Source organism: Notolepis coatsorum (genome assembly GCF_963971535.1).
Source record: "Notolepis coatsorum genome assembly, chromosome: 12".
NCBI classification, from domain to species: Eukaryota; Metazoa; Chordata; class Actinopteri; order Aulopiformes; family Paralepididae; genus Notolepis; species Notolepis coatsorum.
The window spans coordinates 31246847-31264666 of record NC_140176.1 but is presented as its reverse complement, the minus strand read 5'-3'; the positions used below and the strand labels follow the sequence as shown (position 1 = coordinate 31264666).

At 41.5% G+C, this 17820-nt stretch overlaps 1 protein-coding gene across 1 annotated transcript in view; it reads left to right on the top strand.

The window, feature by feature from the left end:
* The window catches only part of stau2 (staufen double-stranded RNA binding protein 2), a 411601-nt gene that overhangs the window by 26480 nt on the left and 367301 nt on the right, over positions 1-17820 (top strand). The window contains exon 5 of the mRNA XM_084325794.1: positions 16948-17083. Within this exon, the coding sequence (XP_084181920.1) occupies positions 16948-17083 (136 nt within the window). The remainder of the gene's footprint in view (positions 1-16947; positions 17084-17820) is intronic.

Sequence of the window (17820 nt, the reverse complement as noted above, 5' to 3'; positions counted from 1 at the left end):
AAAGAAGTCGGATGATTGACAGGGGCTGGCGTGAGCTGGGAAGTGTATTTTATTTTATTCGAAAGCCCATCGAAAGCCCTGGGTCTCTTTTCTCAAAAGACTACACTCAAGTTATAGGTTGTGCCAAATCCTCGCGTCAATCCTTGCCTTTTTCTGACTCGATGCCCTGAGATTTCTATAACTCATATTTCACTAATAACACTTAAAATCGTTGGTAAACAAACGTAGTGCTGAAAATATACACATTGACTGCTGTTTTGACAGGGTTAGGGTCTTTACTCTTGGCTACATAAAAAAATGAAAACGCAACATTAATTCATACATTCTGTAGAGATGGATTTATGACGTGATGTCATTCTCGTACCGGTAGCAGACCGCTCTGGCTAAAGAGGTTAATATCGGCACGCAAAATATTGCAATATATATATATATACACCTCTGTAACGACCCCCCCCCCCTCTACTTATTCCAATCACATCACATAGAGGACGTTGCATCACAGCGTGGTGCCGCCACACCTGACCAAGGCAATACAATCACTCTGGCCTCACCTCCCCTGCACTGTGCTCTGCTGGAGCTCCCAGGAGCCAGACAGTGATGGGATTACAGGCAACATCAAAGAGGAGCTGTGAGGTTAAAGCAACGCACGCTGTCAGACACGGTCGAGAGGCCGGTGCCCTGCTGTAGTTCTGAGAGAGAACAGAGCTTCCTCTTCCTGCTCCAGGGCTTTTTATATCGGGGGCGACAGTGGCTCAGGAGGTAGAGCAGGTCGTCTGGTAATCGGAAAGGTTCCCGGTTTGATTCCCGCTTCTCCCGGGACAGCGTGTTGGAAGTGTCCTTGAGCAAGACACTTAACCCCTAATCGCTCCCGATGAGCAGGTTGGCACCTTGCACGGTCGCCCCCAGCCGTTGGTGTGGGAATGTGTGAGTGAAATGGGTGAATGTGAGGAAAACAAAAAAAACTAAATTGTAAAGCGCTTTGGATAAAAGCACTATATAAAATGCACCATTTACCATTTATATGCTTCACAGTAAGGCCTGACAAACTCTATACATGTACACAAGGGTGACGTTTTGGTTTCAACATGGGAGGCACACTTTAAGTGGGTGGTGTGTGGCTCCTCCCCCAGGACATTTTGTGCGTCAAACACTTAATTTCCTGCATTCTGGTGTACTGTTATGCACCAATTTGTGCCTTTTCTGTATCAATTTATGGTGGAAATGTGTTTATTTATGTAAAGGAAAAGACAACATTCAGGTACTCGCTGATACAAATATAATGGAATATAATGCAGTAAGGTTCTCAGGCATTCTGTATTGCTTTCAAATATGTATTCTATTTATTCTATAGTTACAGGTAAGAAGTATATATAAATGTGGGCTACATGTTGGCACAATTTGGAAACGCACAAACACTGTTTTTTCAGATAACACTAAGCTAACAAACTTTTTGCAGTAACTTGTGTACTATCCATTAGGGGTGTGGACATTTCTCGATTCTAAGATGCATTTCTTTTTATTCTCTTGCTAGCTTTTATGTTATTTTACAATGTAGCACTTGGGGGATTTGCTCCACAACTATAAAGCGCCCTACAAATCAATATATTATTATTATTATTATTATTATTATTATTATTATTATTATTATTATTATTATTATTATTATTATTATTATTATTATTATTATTATTATTATTATTATTGTATTAAAGCTAGTGCTCTGGTCATGCATCCACTCAACTCATAGCAAATACAGCATCAGGCTATTCTAAAAGTATTGATACTAATACTGATTAGGGGTGTAACGATGCATCGATTAATCGAAATGCATCGATTCTAATGTGTTAAATCGATCAGGGAAAAAAATAAATGTATTTTTTTTTAATGTTTTTTTTTTGTGTATTGTTTTTATTGACCTATAGTCCATTCATGCTGAGTGAATCAGTTCCCCCAGCCACATTTGTGTATTCAATTTTTTTTGGGGAATTGACTGATAGAAAATGTATCGAAAATTAATCGAATCGAATCGAATCGTGGTCAAATTAAGAGATTTCATGATGCATTGAATCGTTGCCTGAATAATTGTAATCGAAATTAATCGTTGTGAGGTCGCATCGTTACACCCCTAATACTGATACTAATAAAAAGAGTATTGAACCGTTTTTAACATCATGCAACACTAGTAAATACATTTATTTTGACATTCTGAAGGTCACACTACCTCTCCCAGATCCTTCCCTTGCTGTGCAGGCGCCCCGACCGAACTGTAGGAGTCACTGTTTACAACGACCAGGACCCACCCCACCGGCTTTCCACCCACTGACACTGCCAATTGTGTCAGTATGGACGGCCGACCAAGCCGGAGGTACCGCTGGCAGTTGGATTCGATCCCACTGTCTCTGCGGTGGTAGACAGACGCTTAGTCCGCTGTGCTACCCGGCCGCCGACATTCTGATTTAAGAACCTTCTAAATAAAAGTAAATGTATCTGACTGCTTGTATTAATTGATGAAAAAGTAGCCATGTGCAGTAATATAGATTATACAATTGAGGATGTAATATATTATTGAGATGCATCGTAGAATCGAATCGAATCGTGGATAGCTGAATCGTAATCGAATTGTGAGGCCAGTGAAGATTCACAGCTCTACTAGTATCCATGCTCCACAGCTTCCAGCTTCCTGCAACAAACTCACGCCTCCCGGGATTTCAGAGCGAGTTTTCTGTTTCATTGGCACAAACAGGCATTTTTAGTGGACGTATTTGGTGGTAACCAAATTAGAAAAAAAGAATCGAGCAGCCTCAAAAACCACTTGAGTTGAAACAGTGAGTAATTGACTACTCAGCCCATCCCTAGTATGTCTTGCCCTAATCGTTGCCATGTGGTGCTGTCCACAACGACACGGTCTCCATTGGGACAATACATCTTTACGTTGGTGCAACTGTATTATATTATATATAGTACAGCACCATCACTGCTCTCCATGTCGCCATAAATCTCACTGAGAACAGATGCGCGAAACAAAACCTTGGTGCGATCATATGCGTCACGACGTATCTTTAAGACGGTCGTGACGATACTGTGAAGAACAGATCTAGTTAGGATTATGGTCTGGAGTGGGTTATGATGATGATTTACGTTGAATGACAATATATTTTAGCTGTCAAAACACACTGCTGTAGCACTTTATCACACTTTATGTTGGCTGCCTGTCTGGGACCTACTTTATGAGATAGTGTTTTGGCAGACATGTTTGGAGTGGACTTTATGAGGAGTAGCCAGCTATGTAACCACCAAAGGAAATCAGTATTGGTGGGATAGGCTTTTTTGGATGATGTTAATTTACCTCCCCAAGAGAGGGAGAGAGGGAGTGAGAGAGATGGAGATAAAGAGAGAGAGAGGGAGGGAGAGAGAGTAATGAGAGAGAGCGAGGGATGAAAAGAAGAGAGAAAGATAGACAGAGGGAGGGATGGATAGAGTAATGAGAGCGAAGGAGAGAGAGAGAAGAGATTAATGAGATGGGGAGAGGGGAGGGAGACAATGAGAGAGAGTAGGGAGAGAGGGAGGATAAAAGAGAGATAGATGGAGGATAGAAGAGAGAGAGAGTAATGAGAGAGATGGAGAGAGAGTGAGAAAGAGAGAGTAATGATAGAGAGGGGATGGAGAGTAATAAGAGAAAGAGAGAGACAGGGAGAGAGTAATGAGAGAGATGGAGAGAGAGCGAGGGGGAGAGAGGGGAGGGAGGGGGAGAGTAATGAGTGAGGGAGGGGGAGACAGATAGACAGACAGAGAGACAGACAGACAGACAGAGACACACACACACACAGAGTGTTGGAGCCAGAAGGCCTAGGGTAAACTGGCAGGGCTCAACGATACTTTGTCCATTTCATCAGCTGCTACTAGGCCTGTTTGTTGTTTTGTTGCCCCTTAAAACATTATTTGACAAAACATACACAGCGAGGGTTCCTTTTAAACAGGACTGTAAATGCCATATAATGGTTTGGTAAAAGTCATATTCATGCCTATAACAATTTGATGATATCATTTGTTTAATTACATTTATTTAACCTTTATTTAACCAGGCAGGTCAATTAACACATTCAGGGCCATTCGATTCCCCCATCTAGCTATAGCACGGCCAGGTTTTCATTACATAGTTTCACTGTGCGTCACGTTGTTTTTAGAGCTAAATCTATATTTTAGGGGGAGCTCCAGTAGCTCACTGCGTACCTCGAACGCTATTTCGGCGTCGGGGACAACCGTGCGCGTCACGGATCTGGGGTACACAAGTTCGACTCCCGGACTCGCCGTATTTTCTCAGTGTCTTTCCCCACATCTATACCCCATTCAACCTGTTTCTGTCGGTCATACTTGACCAGAAAAAGCGATAAATGCGAAAAGAACCAGCTGACTGGTCAAAGTTTAAAAAAAAAATAAAATCTATATTTTATATTATAGCTATGGATACAATACCATGGTCATTTCACAGTAACTATCTTCCGTTCAAGATGCAAAAAAGAATGAATTTTTCCACTAATGAATACGTTCACGCGTTATTCCGTGGTGAATATAAGTATAATTTCGGAATGATCCAGGCTAATTCCTGGGAGGCTGGCTATAGGGCGCAACGTGAATTCTACTTAAACCATTGGCGTTTCGTCCCTGGACACGCTATTATTTTCAAATCAAATGCATATGATAGGTATTATGTTTCATCATGAATGCATGAAAGCGGGGGGGGGTCGTTTCTGATTAATTGATTGCCAATAACGGCATTCGTTATTACCACAACACACGCCGATCAGGGGGATGGGTATGAAAACCATGCAGGGAATGAGTCTGAGATTGCAAAAGTCCAATACCGCCGCCTGGTAGGATGCGGCCGGTAACTCTTTGAAACTCTGTGTATTGGGCTGTGCGTCGATTATATTGGTCCGGGCGGACTATTCTAGTAACCTGAACCTAGGGCTTCACCCGATCGCATTGAATAGTTTTCGAGACCCCCGATTCATTATGCTGTGGTGGGTTATGTCATGGGCCAAATGGACATACGATCTACCAGATGGCAATCAAATAATTGGAATATTCTTTTTGGAATGCCACCGGCCACAGGTAAGAGCAATTTAACGTCAATTTCAGCTTGATTGTGCCTTGTTTTCATAGCCATCGCCCTGATCAGCGTATGTTGCTGTACTAACGAATGCCGTTATTGACAATCAATTAATCAGAAACGACCCCCCCCCCCTTTCATGCATTCATGATGGAACATAATACCGATAATATGCATTTGAATTTTGTGTGTAGGGACGAAATTCCAATGGATAAAGTATAATACACGTTGCAGGCTATTACTAGCCTCCCAGGAATTACCCTAAACCTCTCTAAAACCATACTTATATTCACCACGGTATAAAGCGGGAATGTATGGATGGATTTTTTTTCTTTTTTACATATTGAACGATAAATACTATATGTCAAATGGGCCATAGTATTGCATCCATAGCTATAATATAGAATATAGTTATAGCCCTGCAAACAAGGTGATGGACTACATTGGTTTAATGCGTGGCAGCGCATAGCCATATCCCGGAAACAGCGTGGCACAGAATGTGTTAACTCTTTCAGTGCCACGCCTGGTTTTCCGTTTTATCGCTTGAATGCCACCATCGGCGCCAATGTTAACGTTAATATCGCCTAATCTATGTTTTAAATTATGGCTATGTGTCTAATCTGCCCATCGCATTATCAAATACTATTTTCCAGTCAGTGCTGTGAAGGCAGATTGGTTTTTTATTGCGTCGTTTCCGTTTCAGAGCAGTTAGAAAAGCCCCCGTTTTGATATAAAAAACAGCTCATTCTGGAGCATTCTATGAAAATCGTCTTTTAGTGGAATATTCCACAACGTTGATATTCGTCGGCCTTTTTATGAATCGTTTTCAAATAAACGCTAGATGATCAATATTATACGTGCACGCAAGCACATTACGGCCGCGCACTGATAATCGCTCCGTTGATTTCCTCACAGACTTTTACAGTGAAACCGAAAGAGGACATTTCACAAAACAGCTTATAACTTCATCAAACTTACTCTGATTATCCTAACACTGATAACATAGAGTCCTTACCTGACATCAGATGGTATCCAACTGGTATATTCCAATTCCTGATCACCATTCGAAAAAATCGATAAGTGTATGGATCCAACGCGATACTGTAGAACTCCATGATCAACGGGGATCTGAGGTTCCAGAATGAACTGTGGTAACCCCGGCTGGATCAGTGAACTGGAAAATGTGGAGTACCGGATTTTTTCCCCCATTCATTTTCATTGAGTCCATTCCAAAATCACTTATGTCATCTGGGAGACGACAGGGGGCGCTTTTTTCCACAGTGATCGTCGGCGCCCCTCGGCTATACTCGGGTAGGCTCGGGTGATGCAATAATTTTTCAGATCAAAAAAAAAATATAAATCCGAGAAATCTCGTGAGTGGCACGCAACCACCTATAAAAAAAACCCGAGAAATCTCGTGAGTGGCACTGAAAGAGTTAAAAGGCTGGGTGACAGTTGCAGGTAAACAACTGCGATAGAGTCCTTAACTCATTGACTGCCATGCTGTTTTTCCATCTTTACCAGCATTATTGACCATTTTCACGATGTTTGCGAACCCATCGTGAACCCAGGCTGGTTTTCTGGATCGTGAGATATATAGTGTTTTGTGCGCATATGCGCAAATCATGCGGGTTGCTCGCCTGAAACCTATATTATTTCCAGGTCAAAGGTAAACACGACCATATTATGTTTCTTCACAAAGCCATAAGGGGGGGGGGGGGGGGGGGGGGCGTTTTCCCGACGCTGCTATCATTACAAAATGTTTTTTGATGGGGTTCGGTAAAATAGATGTTACCTTTGTCAGCAGGTACTCCACTCTTGCTCCAAGTGTCTTGGATCAGAACAGGATCAATAAATATAACGTTAGGTGCCCGTTAGCAGTGCCAGGGACGTACATCCAAACAGTCCGTTTGAAAATACTAGAATCCAACATAGTCTGGTGAAAACGCACCTTATCATCCATAAGTGTGATCGTTTTGTCTTCTTCATAATCTCCAATAGTTCGCTCGCAGGGTAGTGGCTACTAGTACTATTGTGCCTCGGAGTGCTCGGGCCCGACTATACCACGGAGCAGAATACATTTACATTTAGTCATTTAGCTGACGCTTTTATCCAAAGCGACTTACAAGTTCTGTACGACAAGCCATCAGGAAGGGCACAACTCTATCAGCTGAGCAACAATGTTCATCAAAGTGTTGAGTGCTACAGTGTAGGTTAGTTTATTAGGACAAGTGCATGACAGTACGGTTAGTTAGGGTTAGATATTTTTTTATTTTATTTTTTATTTTTTAATTCAGATAATGGTTGAAGAAGTGCGTCTTTAGTCGACAGCGAAAGATTGGACGTGTTTCGGCTGTCCTAACTGGGGTGGGTAGTTCATTCCACCATTGTGGGGCAAGGACTGAGAATAGGCGACTTCTCTTTGATGACCCTCCCGGAGCTTGGATAGGAGTAGGTCTGAGGCGGCCAGAATAGGTTACCTCCGAATCCTCGGCCGGTTTGACTATAGTATTTTTATGATTTACCAGAAGTGCTGAGTCCAATGTAGTCTGGTGAAAACGCACGTTATCATCCATAAGTGTGATCGTTTTGTCTTCTTCATAATCTCCAATAGTTCACAATCTCCAATAGTTCGCAATCGCCATTGCTCTGGAGTGCTCTCAACTCCGGCGGCGACTAATCTGGCCAGCAGTGAGTGAGAACCCCCCCCCCCTACAGTAAACTAGCCCAGTTCAAAAGGTAGGCGATACTGCCACATATCGGGATTCGATCGTCATTTCAATCATAAATTAATCAGAGGCCACAGGAAGACTCACAAAGGTCTGTGTGAGTGTTTAGAATCATAATAATAAAATAAAAATAAAAACTGAGAAAAAAAACTAGATATCTAGGCGTTGGCTTTCAGAAACGAGATATCTCGTTTTTGGAGCTCAATGAGTTAAAGGTTGTGAGGAGGGTCAATTTGTCTTTTTATAAAGTATTTTGCATCTCGTTCCAACTGTTGGGAGCAGCGAATTGGAAGGAGGTTTGACCAGAGGACGATCTAACCTCTGGTGCACTATGCAGTTTCAGGAGGAGGGGATTTCTCCTGAATTTGAGCCTGCAATTAGCTTGCAAAGCATATTACTGAATGTAATTAGTAGAACTATTCTGTCTCGTGTCATCGCAAATCAAAATCATTTCGAGGCACTCTGAACCAAACGTAAGCCCGGAATATGTTCTCAAAGAAAATTCTGGGCCGTTGTAAACAACAGCTTGCTAGCTTCAAAGAATATTCCAGGGACCCAATTTTCCTGCAAGGACAGTTTTTGTTTTTTAGTTATGAAAAATACACTTTAGAATTGTATCCACTTATCTGACTCTCCATTTAAAGTTGTTTTATAGGCTCTTTTCATCTTATTTCATTTCAAACCTTTATTTAAACTCGAAAGGCAACTGATGTTTCCCTAATTTACAGTCACGTCGAGTGTACATACAGAAATAAGCATAAAAAGGCATATAAAATCATAACAAAAAGACAACAAGACGAGGCAAAGAGCAAGGATAACAAATAAACTAAAACACGTACAACTTGATTGACAAAGGTTAACCTCTGCAACAGGGGAGAATCTCAAGCTTTAAGGACTGTTGGAGTTCATTCCATAGAGGCATCATAGCGAAATGCAGATTTAACCTGTTCAGAGCAAACTCAGGGAACCTTAAGGACCTGCCAGTCACTAGAACAGGTTCCATAGGTTCCAACATTCCATTCCAATAATGACGTAGTATAAGGAGGTAGCTTACCAATAATGACGTAGTATAAGGAGGTAGCTTACAAATAAGGGCCTTAAAAATAAACAAATACCAGTGTTAGTTGCGCCTCTCCTTCAGAGAGGACCAACCAACCTTCTCATAATTTAATTCAAACCTTTATTTATTCTCGAAATGGACAATAAGGTCACCCTCATTTTCAATGTCGTCGAGACTTACAAACATTCAATGCATACATTTTTTACATATAATGTTTTTTTTTTTATCCACTTTTTCTCCCATTTTCTATATTTTCTCCCATCCCAATTTCGTATCATCCAATTCAACCCTCCCCTGTCACGAACGCTGTTTCTTGCCTCCCACAAGCCGGCTGCAATGTGGACTAAGTCATACATAGCACAAGTCCCCTCCGGTACTTGAGGTAACAGCAGTCGCATCTTTTCACCTGCGCAGCTCGATCTCTCAGTGGCGAGGAGTAACGCGTGGGAGGCTCACGCTGCCCCCGACACTTCCTGATTCTACTGCGCAGGCGCACCAACCGACCTGTAGGAGTCGCTGTCCACAACGCCCGATCCCCACCCATCAGTTTCCCACCCCCTAATACGGCCAATGTGTATTAGTACGGACGACCAGCTAAACTGAAAGCAATGTGGAGCGCTGGGATCGAACAGGCGATCCCAGCGTCTCCGCATTTGTGGCGAGCGCCTTGCCCACTACGCCATGTAGCCGCTTTTTACATATAATGTTAATACACATAGTGATACAATAAAATAAATGTTTTGACATAATAAACATATACATAGATGAAGTGCATTAAAAGGAAGAACACCACATCACTTATAAAATGCACTAATATAAGTAAGTTAAAAACAGTTACAGACTGTTGCAGACAGGCCTGCAAGTAAGCCTCTAAACTTCCCCTGCGTTATAGGTCGTTTTATCTTCAGCGAGAGCTGAAGAGAGTTCCATGTAGTAGGGGCACTATAATGAAAGGCTGATTTTCCAAGTTTGGTCTGATGAGTGTCGTATCTATCATTAGTGATGCATCTGAGGGCAGAGTGATAGACAGAGTCCAGGGATTTAAGGGCTGAGACTGCAGCATGTCTATAAACTACATCACCATAGTCCAAGACTGATAAGAAAACTGCTTTTCCTCTCAAGCCTGTCTTATCCAGCCCCACGATTCTTGATCCACAGCTTAGTTTGATTGACATGCTAGGCAGGTTTTTTGTGTCTGTTGTATCTGAAAAACCTCTGTGGCCAAACAAAAGTGAAACAAAGGACGGTTGAATAAGGTTCACCTCATTTGGCTTTTTTCAAACACATTATTCACTTTGAAAATAGATGACAGTTGAATATCGTCGTTATACCTTTATACCTGGGGCGACTGGCTCGGGAGGTAGAGCAGTCGTCTGGTAATCCAGAGGTTCCCGGTTCGATTCTCGCTCCTCCCGGGCAGCGTGTCTTAAGTGTCCTTGAGCAAGACACTTAACCCCTAACTGCTCCCGATGAGCAGATTGGCACCTTGCATGGTTGCCTTCGGTGTGAATGTGTGAGTGAATGGGTAAAATGTGAGGAACAAATTGTAAAGCGCTTTGCATAAAAGCGCCCTGCAACTCTGTACAATACATACATCTGATTAGCACTATTACTCAGTAGTACTAATTTACATATTTTATACCCAGTGTAATCACCTGTACATTGTATATTACTTTTGCACTTTACTGTTACATTTGCACTCTGGTTGGATGCCAAACTTATTTTTGTTGTACTTGTGCTGTATAATGTAGTGGTGGGACTCGATTAAAGAATTTAACCTAATTAATTCGAGACTTTTTAGTTAATAAATCGAAATGAATCGCATTTTTAAACGCATATCAATATTTTATGCGAAAAGCTAAATGTTTCAATTCAAATGGATTTTCAAATGGCATCAATGAATATATTAATAAATCCTCTTAACACGCAAGGCCCTGTATACGGGCCCTCTTGAGGCCAATTTGCCCACCAGCGCGACACGCCACTTTGGCGACCTCTAGCAGCTCGGTGTGCATATTTTTTAATACAATATATAGATCGAATGAAAGCCCTATTTCATTCCGTTCAGCGGTTCTCGAGTTACATGCCGTTATGTGAGGCATGCGCCGAAGTAGACCGTCCACTGCCATTAATTTTTCCTCTCGAGTCAAAACAAAGGACTTCTTCGTCTTCTTGTGTCACCTTCCCCCACTCTCACTCTGGGATCGCTTTCGGAGCAGATGCTCCTTGGCTACAACGGTGGTCAATAAGTTTCGCCATCAGTGGTTACTGGTCAGTTCAGGGACCGTTGACAACCGGACGTTGTCACTCGTACGAACGGCTTGTCAAATGACGCTCGCCGGATGTTTCGTCTTTTAACTCGAGAATGGAATCATGCAATCGGTTGAGTGTCAGGGTTCTATGCTAACTTGTTCCCCAAGGAGCACATGTGCTCCTAAATAAAAAAAATAAATTGTCCTTAGCACACAAAGAAATTTAGGAGCACAGTGAAAAATGTTCAAGTGACACAGAGTTTATTAAAAAACTATTTATTACATGCATATTATACTTTTAACTGGTATTTTTCCTGATGAAATGAAAATGGCCAAGGTGGTGCAAATTTTGTGGAAAATATATCAACAGCAATTAATGAAAAACAACCCTCAATAGGTGTATTTATTGACTTACATAAAGCATTTGACACAATTGATCATTCCCTGCTTTTAGAAAAAATTGAACGGTATGGAATAAGAGGTGTCACTCATCATTGGTTAAGAAGTTATTTAAATAATAGGTTTCAATATGTAAACATTAATAATACAGAATCACATCTTAGAAGAGTAACTTGTGGTGTTCCACAGGGTTCCGTATTGCGACCCAAGTTATTTATACTTTATTTAAATGATATTTTTACAGTATCGAATATTTTGAAAATTGTTATGTTTGCTGATGATACTAATTTACTTTGTTCAGGGGAGGACATAAAATAATGATTGAAAACAGTAGAAAGGGAATTAATAAAGTTAAAGAAATGGTTTGATAGGAATAAGTTGTCTCTTAATGAAAACAAAACAAAATTTATGGTATTTTGTGGTGTTCCTACTGACTGTGAAATTAAACTGAATTTAAATGTAACCGAAATAGAAAGAGTATGAAACAAAATTCTTAGGTGTGATTAGGGCTGGGCGATACGGCCTCTAAATGATATCGCAAAATTTTTTGGCCATATCACGATACACGATATATATCGCAATATTTTGACATTTCTTCTAAAGCACTTACAAATGCTTGATTTAACCCTTTGATGCATACAGTCACGCCAATATGATGATTATAATAGTCCCTGCAACATATGTTTGCATTATTAAACCATGAAGATGCTTTAAAAAATAATTAAATGAAAATGTAGAGTAGTCTACTGACACACTATTTAAATGTTTTATTTACATCTAAGACAATTTATATAAAAACGTTTGCACAGTACTGTGTTTTCTATCCACTTCAGCCAAACACACACACATATACACACTACTATGAGAAAATAATAATCACACACAAAGGGATAATGGCTTATAGCAGACTTAATGATTTTAGAATATTTAAGATAATGAAATTAAATGTTTATATCATCAACTATCGAGTTAGTATTTATTAGAGTTGTTCCGATACCGATACCAGTATCGGAAATGCCGCCGATACTGCCTAAAATGCTGGTATCGGTATTGGCCGATACACGTGAATTGTAGCCTCCGATCTCATGATGTAATTTATCTCCTGCAGAGTCCTGCGGAGAGTGAGGATTATAAATGAACGTGTTTTAAAGTGTGATGCTGTGTCATTTTAACAGCAGATACACTTTCTTAAATTCCATTGTCCCCGACAGTGCGGTGTGACGGGGAGCTCGGACGGGATGTGTTTTGCTGGTGTTATGATAGCATTAGCTGAAAAGCTAGCTAGTTGGAACAACATCCGCCCGTTAATCAAATCAGATGATCGCCTGTGCTTTCTCCAGGACCTGACACTGTCCGTGACTGTCTATCAACAATAATGCACCCACGGTGAATCGTATTTAAGTTAAGTAGCTACTGACTAGCGTTAGCTGACTAACGTTATCAAATGTCAATGCGGGAAGACGAGCTAGGTCAGCTAGCTTAGCTTGATAACGTTACCGTGTCTAAAGTTGGTGCTATTCATAATCCAGCAATAATGGCTGCAGACCTGCAAGCAAAGTACAGCAAGTTCCAAGTGCCAAAGGATAAGAGTCTGAGGCGGCATTTCAAAAGAGAATGTTGAATATTTATTTTGCATAGAAAATCACAACATTCGAACGTTCTATCTGCCACTAGCTTACAGACTGAGTAGGGTATATCTGCAGAGCCACTGGGTAGCGAGTGCAACACCGTTTAATGTCCGTGTGGATCATTGGAGTAGGGTATATCTGCAGTGCTGCAGCCCCATACTCATTGATTAATGATACTAATACAAATCTATACAATCACCTGTTGTTGAATAAATACCATTACTTTCTAGTTATTACTAAAAAACAGTATAACAGTATCTGTAAAATAAAAATAAAAAGTATAATTTATATATATATATTTTTTTTATATATAAATGTATGCACTGGTATGGTATCGGATAAATATCGGTATCGGCCGATACCCAAAGCTTAGGTATCGGAATCGGATCGGAAAGGAAAAAATGGTATCGGAACATCTCTAGTATTTATACTGTAATGTTTGGCTACTTTAAATCATTGAACGTAGAGAGACAGCGCAAGAGAGAGAGAGAGAGAGAGAAGAGAGAGAGAGCGAGCGCGCGCGAGAGAGAGCCAGCCCCCACCCCCCCGGGTTTGTTTTAGGTTTGCGTTTTGAGCGTATAAGCTGCCGTAGGCGATGATGTCACACTCGAACGTCAACACATGGAACAGTTGAACACACGGAGATGGAAACTGGATGCCCGATATAAAGAAACAAATAACCAATAAATATGAAGTTATCTTTGAACCTCTGTTGTCAAGCCTCGTCAATATAACCCACCCCCTTTCCTCACGAATGGAACTGATGTCGCGGAGTCCGCTTTGAGCGTTTCCAGGGTTAGCGGCTAACGCTAGTTAGCTTAGCCTAGTTATGGGATAACTTAGTTAGCAGCTACATTGCTCGCATCAATTAAATTGCATGTCATTGAAGGTCCGCGCTGGTCTGTGTCTATAATGAAATGAGAGGAAAGCTCTGCGCTAAAGCAAGTCTCATATCAGCCGCGACGTGGCCACATATACTCGTTCACGTACTCGTACTATATGTTCACGATATAGTAATTTACTACATCTCATGTAGAACAAGCCGCGATACATCGAGTATACTGCTCTAGGCGTGATTATAGATCACAAACTCTGTTGGAAGCCACATATACAATATATCAAAGGTAAATTTGCCAAATCTGTTGCCATTCTGTACAAAACAAGGGAGCTGTTAAATCAGAAATGTTTGCATACGTATATTGTATTTTTCACTTGTTGTGCCATACATGTCATATTGTGAGTAAAACATCAAACATTTGTTTTTTTCTTTAAAAAAATTATATCTTGCAGCATATTACGTTTTTCTTTCTTTTTTTTATCTGCTTTTTCTCCTCCCTTTTTCTGTATTTTTCTCCCATCCCAATTTAGTCGTTATGCCAATTCCCCCCTCCCCTTCCTGTTCGTTGCGCGCATTTGCCCCCCACTTGCCGGTCTAGGGAGCCCTGAAGTCTATCACATGCTTCCTCCGACACATGTGGAGACAGCCAGCCACTTCTTTTCACCTGACAGCGAGGACTCACACTGGGGAGGTGTAACGCGTGGGAGGATCACACTACCCTCCCCAGTTCCCTCCCTTGCTGTGCAGGCGCCCTGACCGACCTGTAGGAGTAGCTGTTTACAACGACCAGGACCCACCCCACCGGCTTTCCCACCCACTGACACTGCCAATTGTGTCAGTATGGACGGCCGACCAAGCCGGAGGTACTGCTGGCAGTTGGATTCGATCCCACTGTCTCTGCGGTGGTAGACAGACGCTTAGTCCGCTGCGCTACCCGGCCGCCCAAGTTTTTCTTTCTTACCGTAAATCCTCAAATATAGGACGGGTCTTCTATTTACCTCAGCTGCAAAGAGCACCAGGCCTTTATTAGAGAGAGGCTTATATAAGAGGCAGGCCTTACTTTCTAAAAATGACACTCATGGACATAATCCCTTCATTTTCAGACTTTTATTGCATTATTATTATTATTATTATTATTATTATTATTATTATTATTATTATTATTATTATTATTATTATTATTATTATTATTATTATTTTATTTATTTATTTTTTAATACGTACATTGTCTGTCTACATTTATTTAGACTAGCATTGGTATTTAAATATTGAGTGCAGTTGAGTAATTGTGGGATTAACGTAATTCACACACTGAAGTTGGAACTGTCTATAGGTTGCGGGGTCCGGGGACGATTTAGCGTGTGGTACCTACCTTCTTGATTTCCTCGCGTCTCTACAATTCGTAGCCGCATTTCTGCAGACCCCTCTCTGATTGGTTGAGCTCCATTTCTGCAGACCCCTCTCTGATTGGTTGAGCGAAGCCCCTCTCTGATTGGTTTAGCTCGTCACGCCGTAAAAGGCGGATGTAATGTTATCATATCAAGAAGATAAGCAGAAATGTACTACCAGATTTGCGTATAACGTTATTTATTTCGCGTGACTTCGCGGTTTATTCATAACGTTATGCACATTTCACAACACAGCCAGCTGTTAGAAACTGTACATTGTAACATCATATAACATAACGTTGTTATTTCGCGGTTATTTCGCGGTTTATTCACATAGCGTTATATTGTTTACACTGTCTTTCTTCTATTATAACCCTCCCAAATCATATTCAGAAAGTATCACAGAGACTTCTATTGACCAAGGAATTAGTTATTATTTCGCGGTTTATTCACAACGTTATATTGTTTACACTGTCTTTCTTCTATTATAACCCTCCCAAATCATATTCAGAAAGTTTATTATTGGTTTTTAATGACAAACCAATTACATAATCCTATCCAACATATGTGTAAAGGCACACACAACATATTCCAGTTAAGGGTATATTTATTTAATGATTCGTTATGGCGTAATCAATACTTCCATGCGTATAAATTGCGTTCGCGACCTCCATGTTTTGGGGCTATTCATCAGAAAACTCGGATCCGGGATTCGGCTCCCATCCGTCGGGCAACAACTGTGGGTTTTCAGCCTCTCTCTCTGGAGCTTAACGGAGTTTCGACTCCTGGCTAGAGGAGCTTGTCGCGGCTCATGCGCATGCGCGCGCTCGGCCAATCAGAGAGGGGTCTGCAGAAATGGCCTCAACCAATCAGAGAGGGGTCTGCAGAAATGCGGCTACGAATTGTAGAGACGCGATTTCCTCAGTCAAATCGAGTTGAATCAACATGCAGCAAGATGGGCGAAAACGCAGACGAGCGCAAAATTCCGCAAAGTGCGCGCAAGTACTTCCCCCCCCCCTGAAATTTGTTTATGTAGTTAATCAATCGAAATGAACGCGATAAAGTCCCAGCCCTAGTATAATGACGATACATTTTCATCTAATCTAATATTCTAAGGTTCACTTAACATCATTTAGCTTTTTTCAAACTAATTATTCACTTTTCAGCACTTTACAACTTTACTTTTTAGCACAATACAATTAATAGATGACATGACAGTTGATTATGCTAAGGTTCACTTAACACCATTTGTCTTTTTTTACTAGTGATTCAGTTCTTTTTTAAAGACACTTAAATCAACATCTTGTTGTCGTGTTGTTTGTTCATCTTCATTAGTCCTTGTTTTTAATGTCATATTATTTCTCTTTCCTGTGCCCCCTGTTCACACACACACACACACACACACACACACACACACACACACACACACACACACACACACACACACACACACACACACACACACACACACACACACACACACACACACACACACACACACACACACACACACACACACACACACACACACACACACACACAGGCAGCATCACTCCCACAGTGGAGCTGAATGGCCTGGCTATGAAGAGAGGTGAGCCAGCCATCTACAGGCCCCTGGACCCCAAACCCATGCCCAACTACAGAGCCAACTACAACTTCAGAGGCATGTTCAACCAGAGGTGAGCTCTCAAAACATCCACCCGCTAGAGCCGTTACCCTCAAAACATCCACCCGCTAGAGCCCTTACCCTCAAAACATCCACCCACTAGAGCCCTTACCCTCAAAACATCCACCCACTAGAGCCCTTACCCTCAAAACATCCACCCACTAGAGCTGTTACCCTCAAAACATCCACCCACTAGAGCTGTTACCCTCAAAACATCCACCCACTAGAGCCGTTACCCTCAAAACATCCACCCACTAGAGCCCTTACCCTCAAAACATCCACCCACTAGAGCTGTTACCCTCAAAACATCCACCTTCTAGAGCCGTTACCCTCAAAACATCCAGTTATATTATACGTTATAACACGTCCGATTGACACTCAGTTTTCATGACTGGCATCACCCGGAATATATTCTCGGCGTGTTCTGATCGTATTCTAGGTGTGTTCTGAACATATTCAAGGTGCGTTCTGAACATATTCTCAGCGTGTTCTGAACATATTCTCAGTGTGTTCTGATCGACACGTCTTGAGATACCTCTTCATATCATCAGAACATGACCTCCGTAACCCCAGATCAAACGGACACTAGTAACGCTTCACGACATCAGCACTTCCTCTACGCCTGCGGACTTTGATGTCTCGCATTCAGCCAGGGCTCTCTGTGAAAGTAGTTCCCTGACTCGCTGTCCCCCCCGCCCCCTCCGTATTCATGTTTATCCGGTTTGCCTGTTGACGGTTTGAAGCAGCATT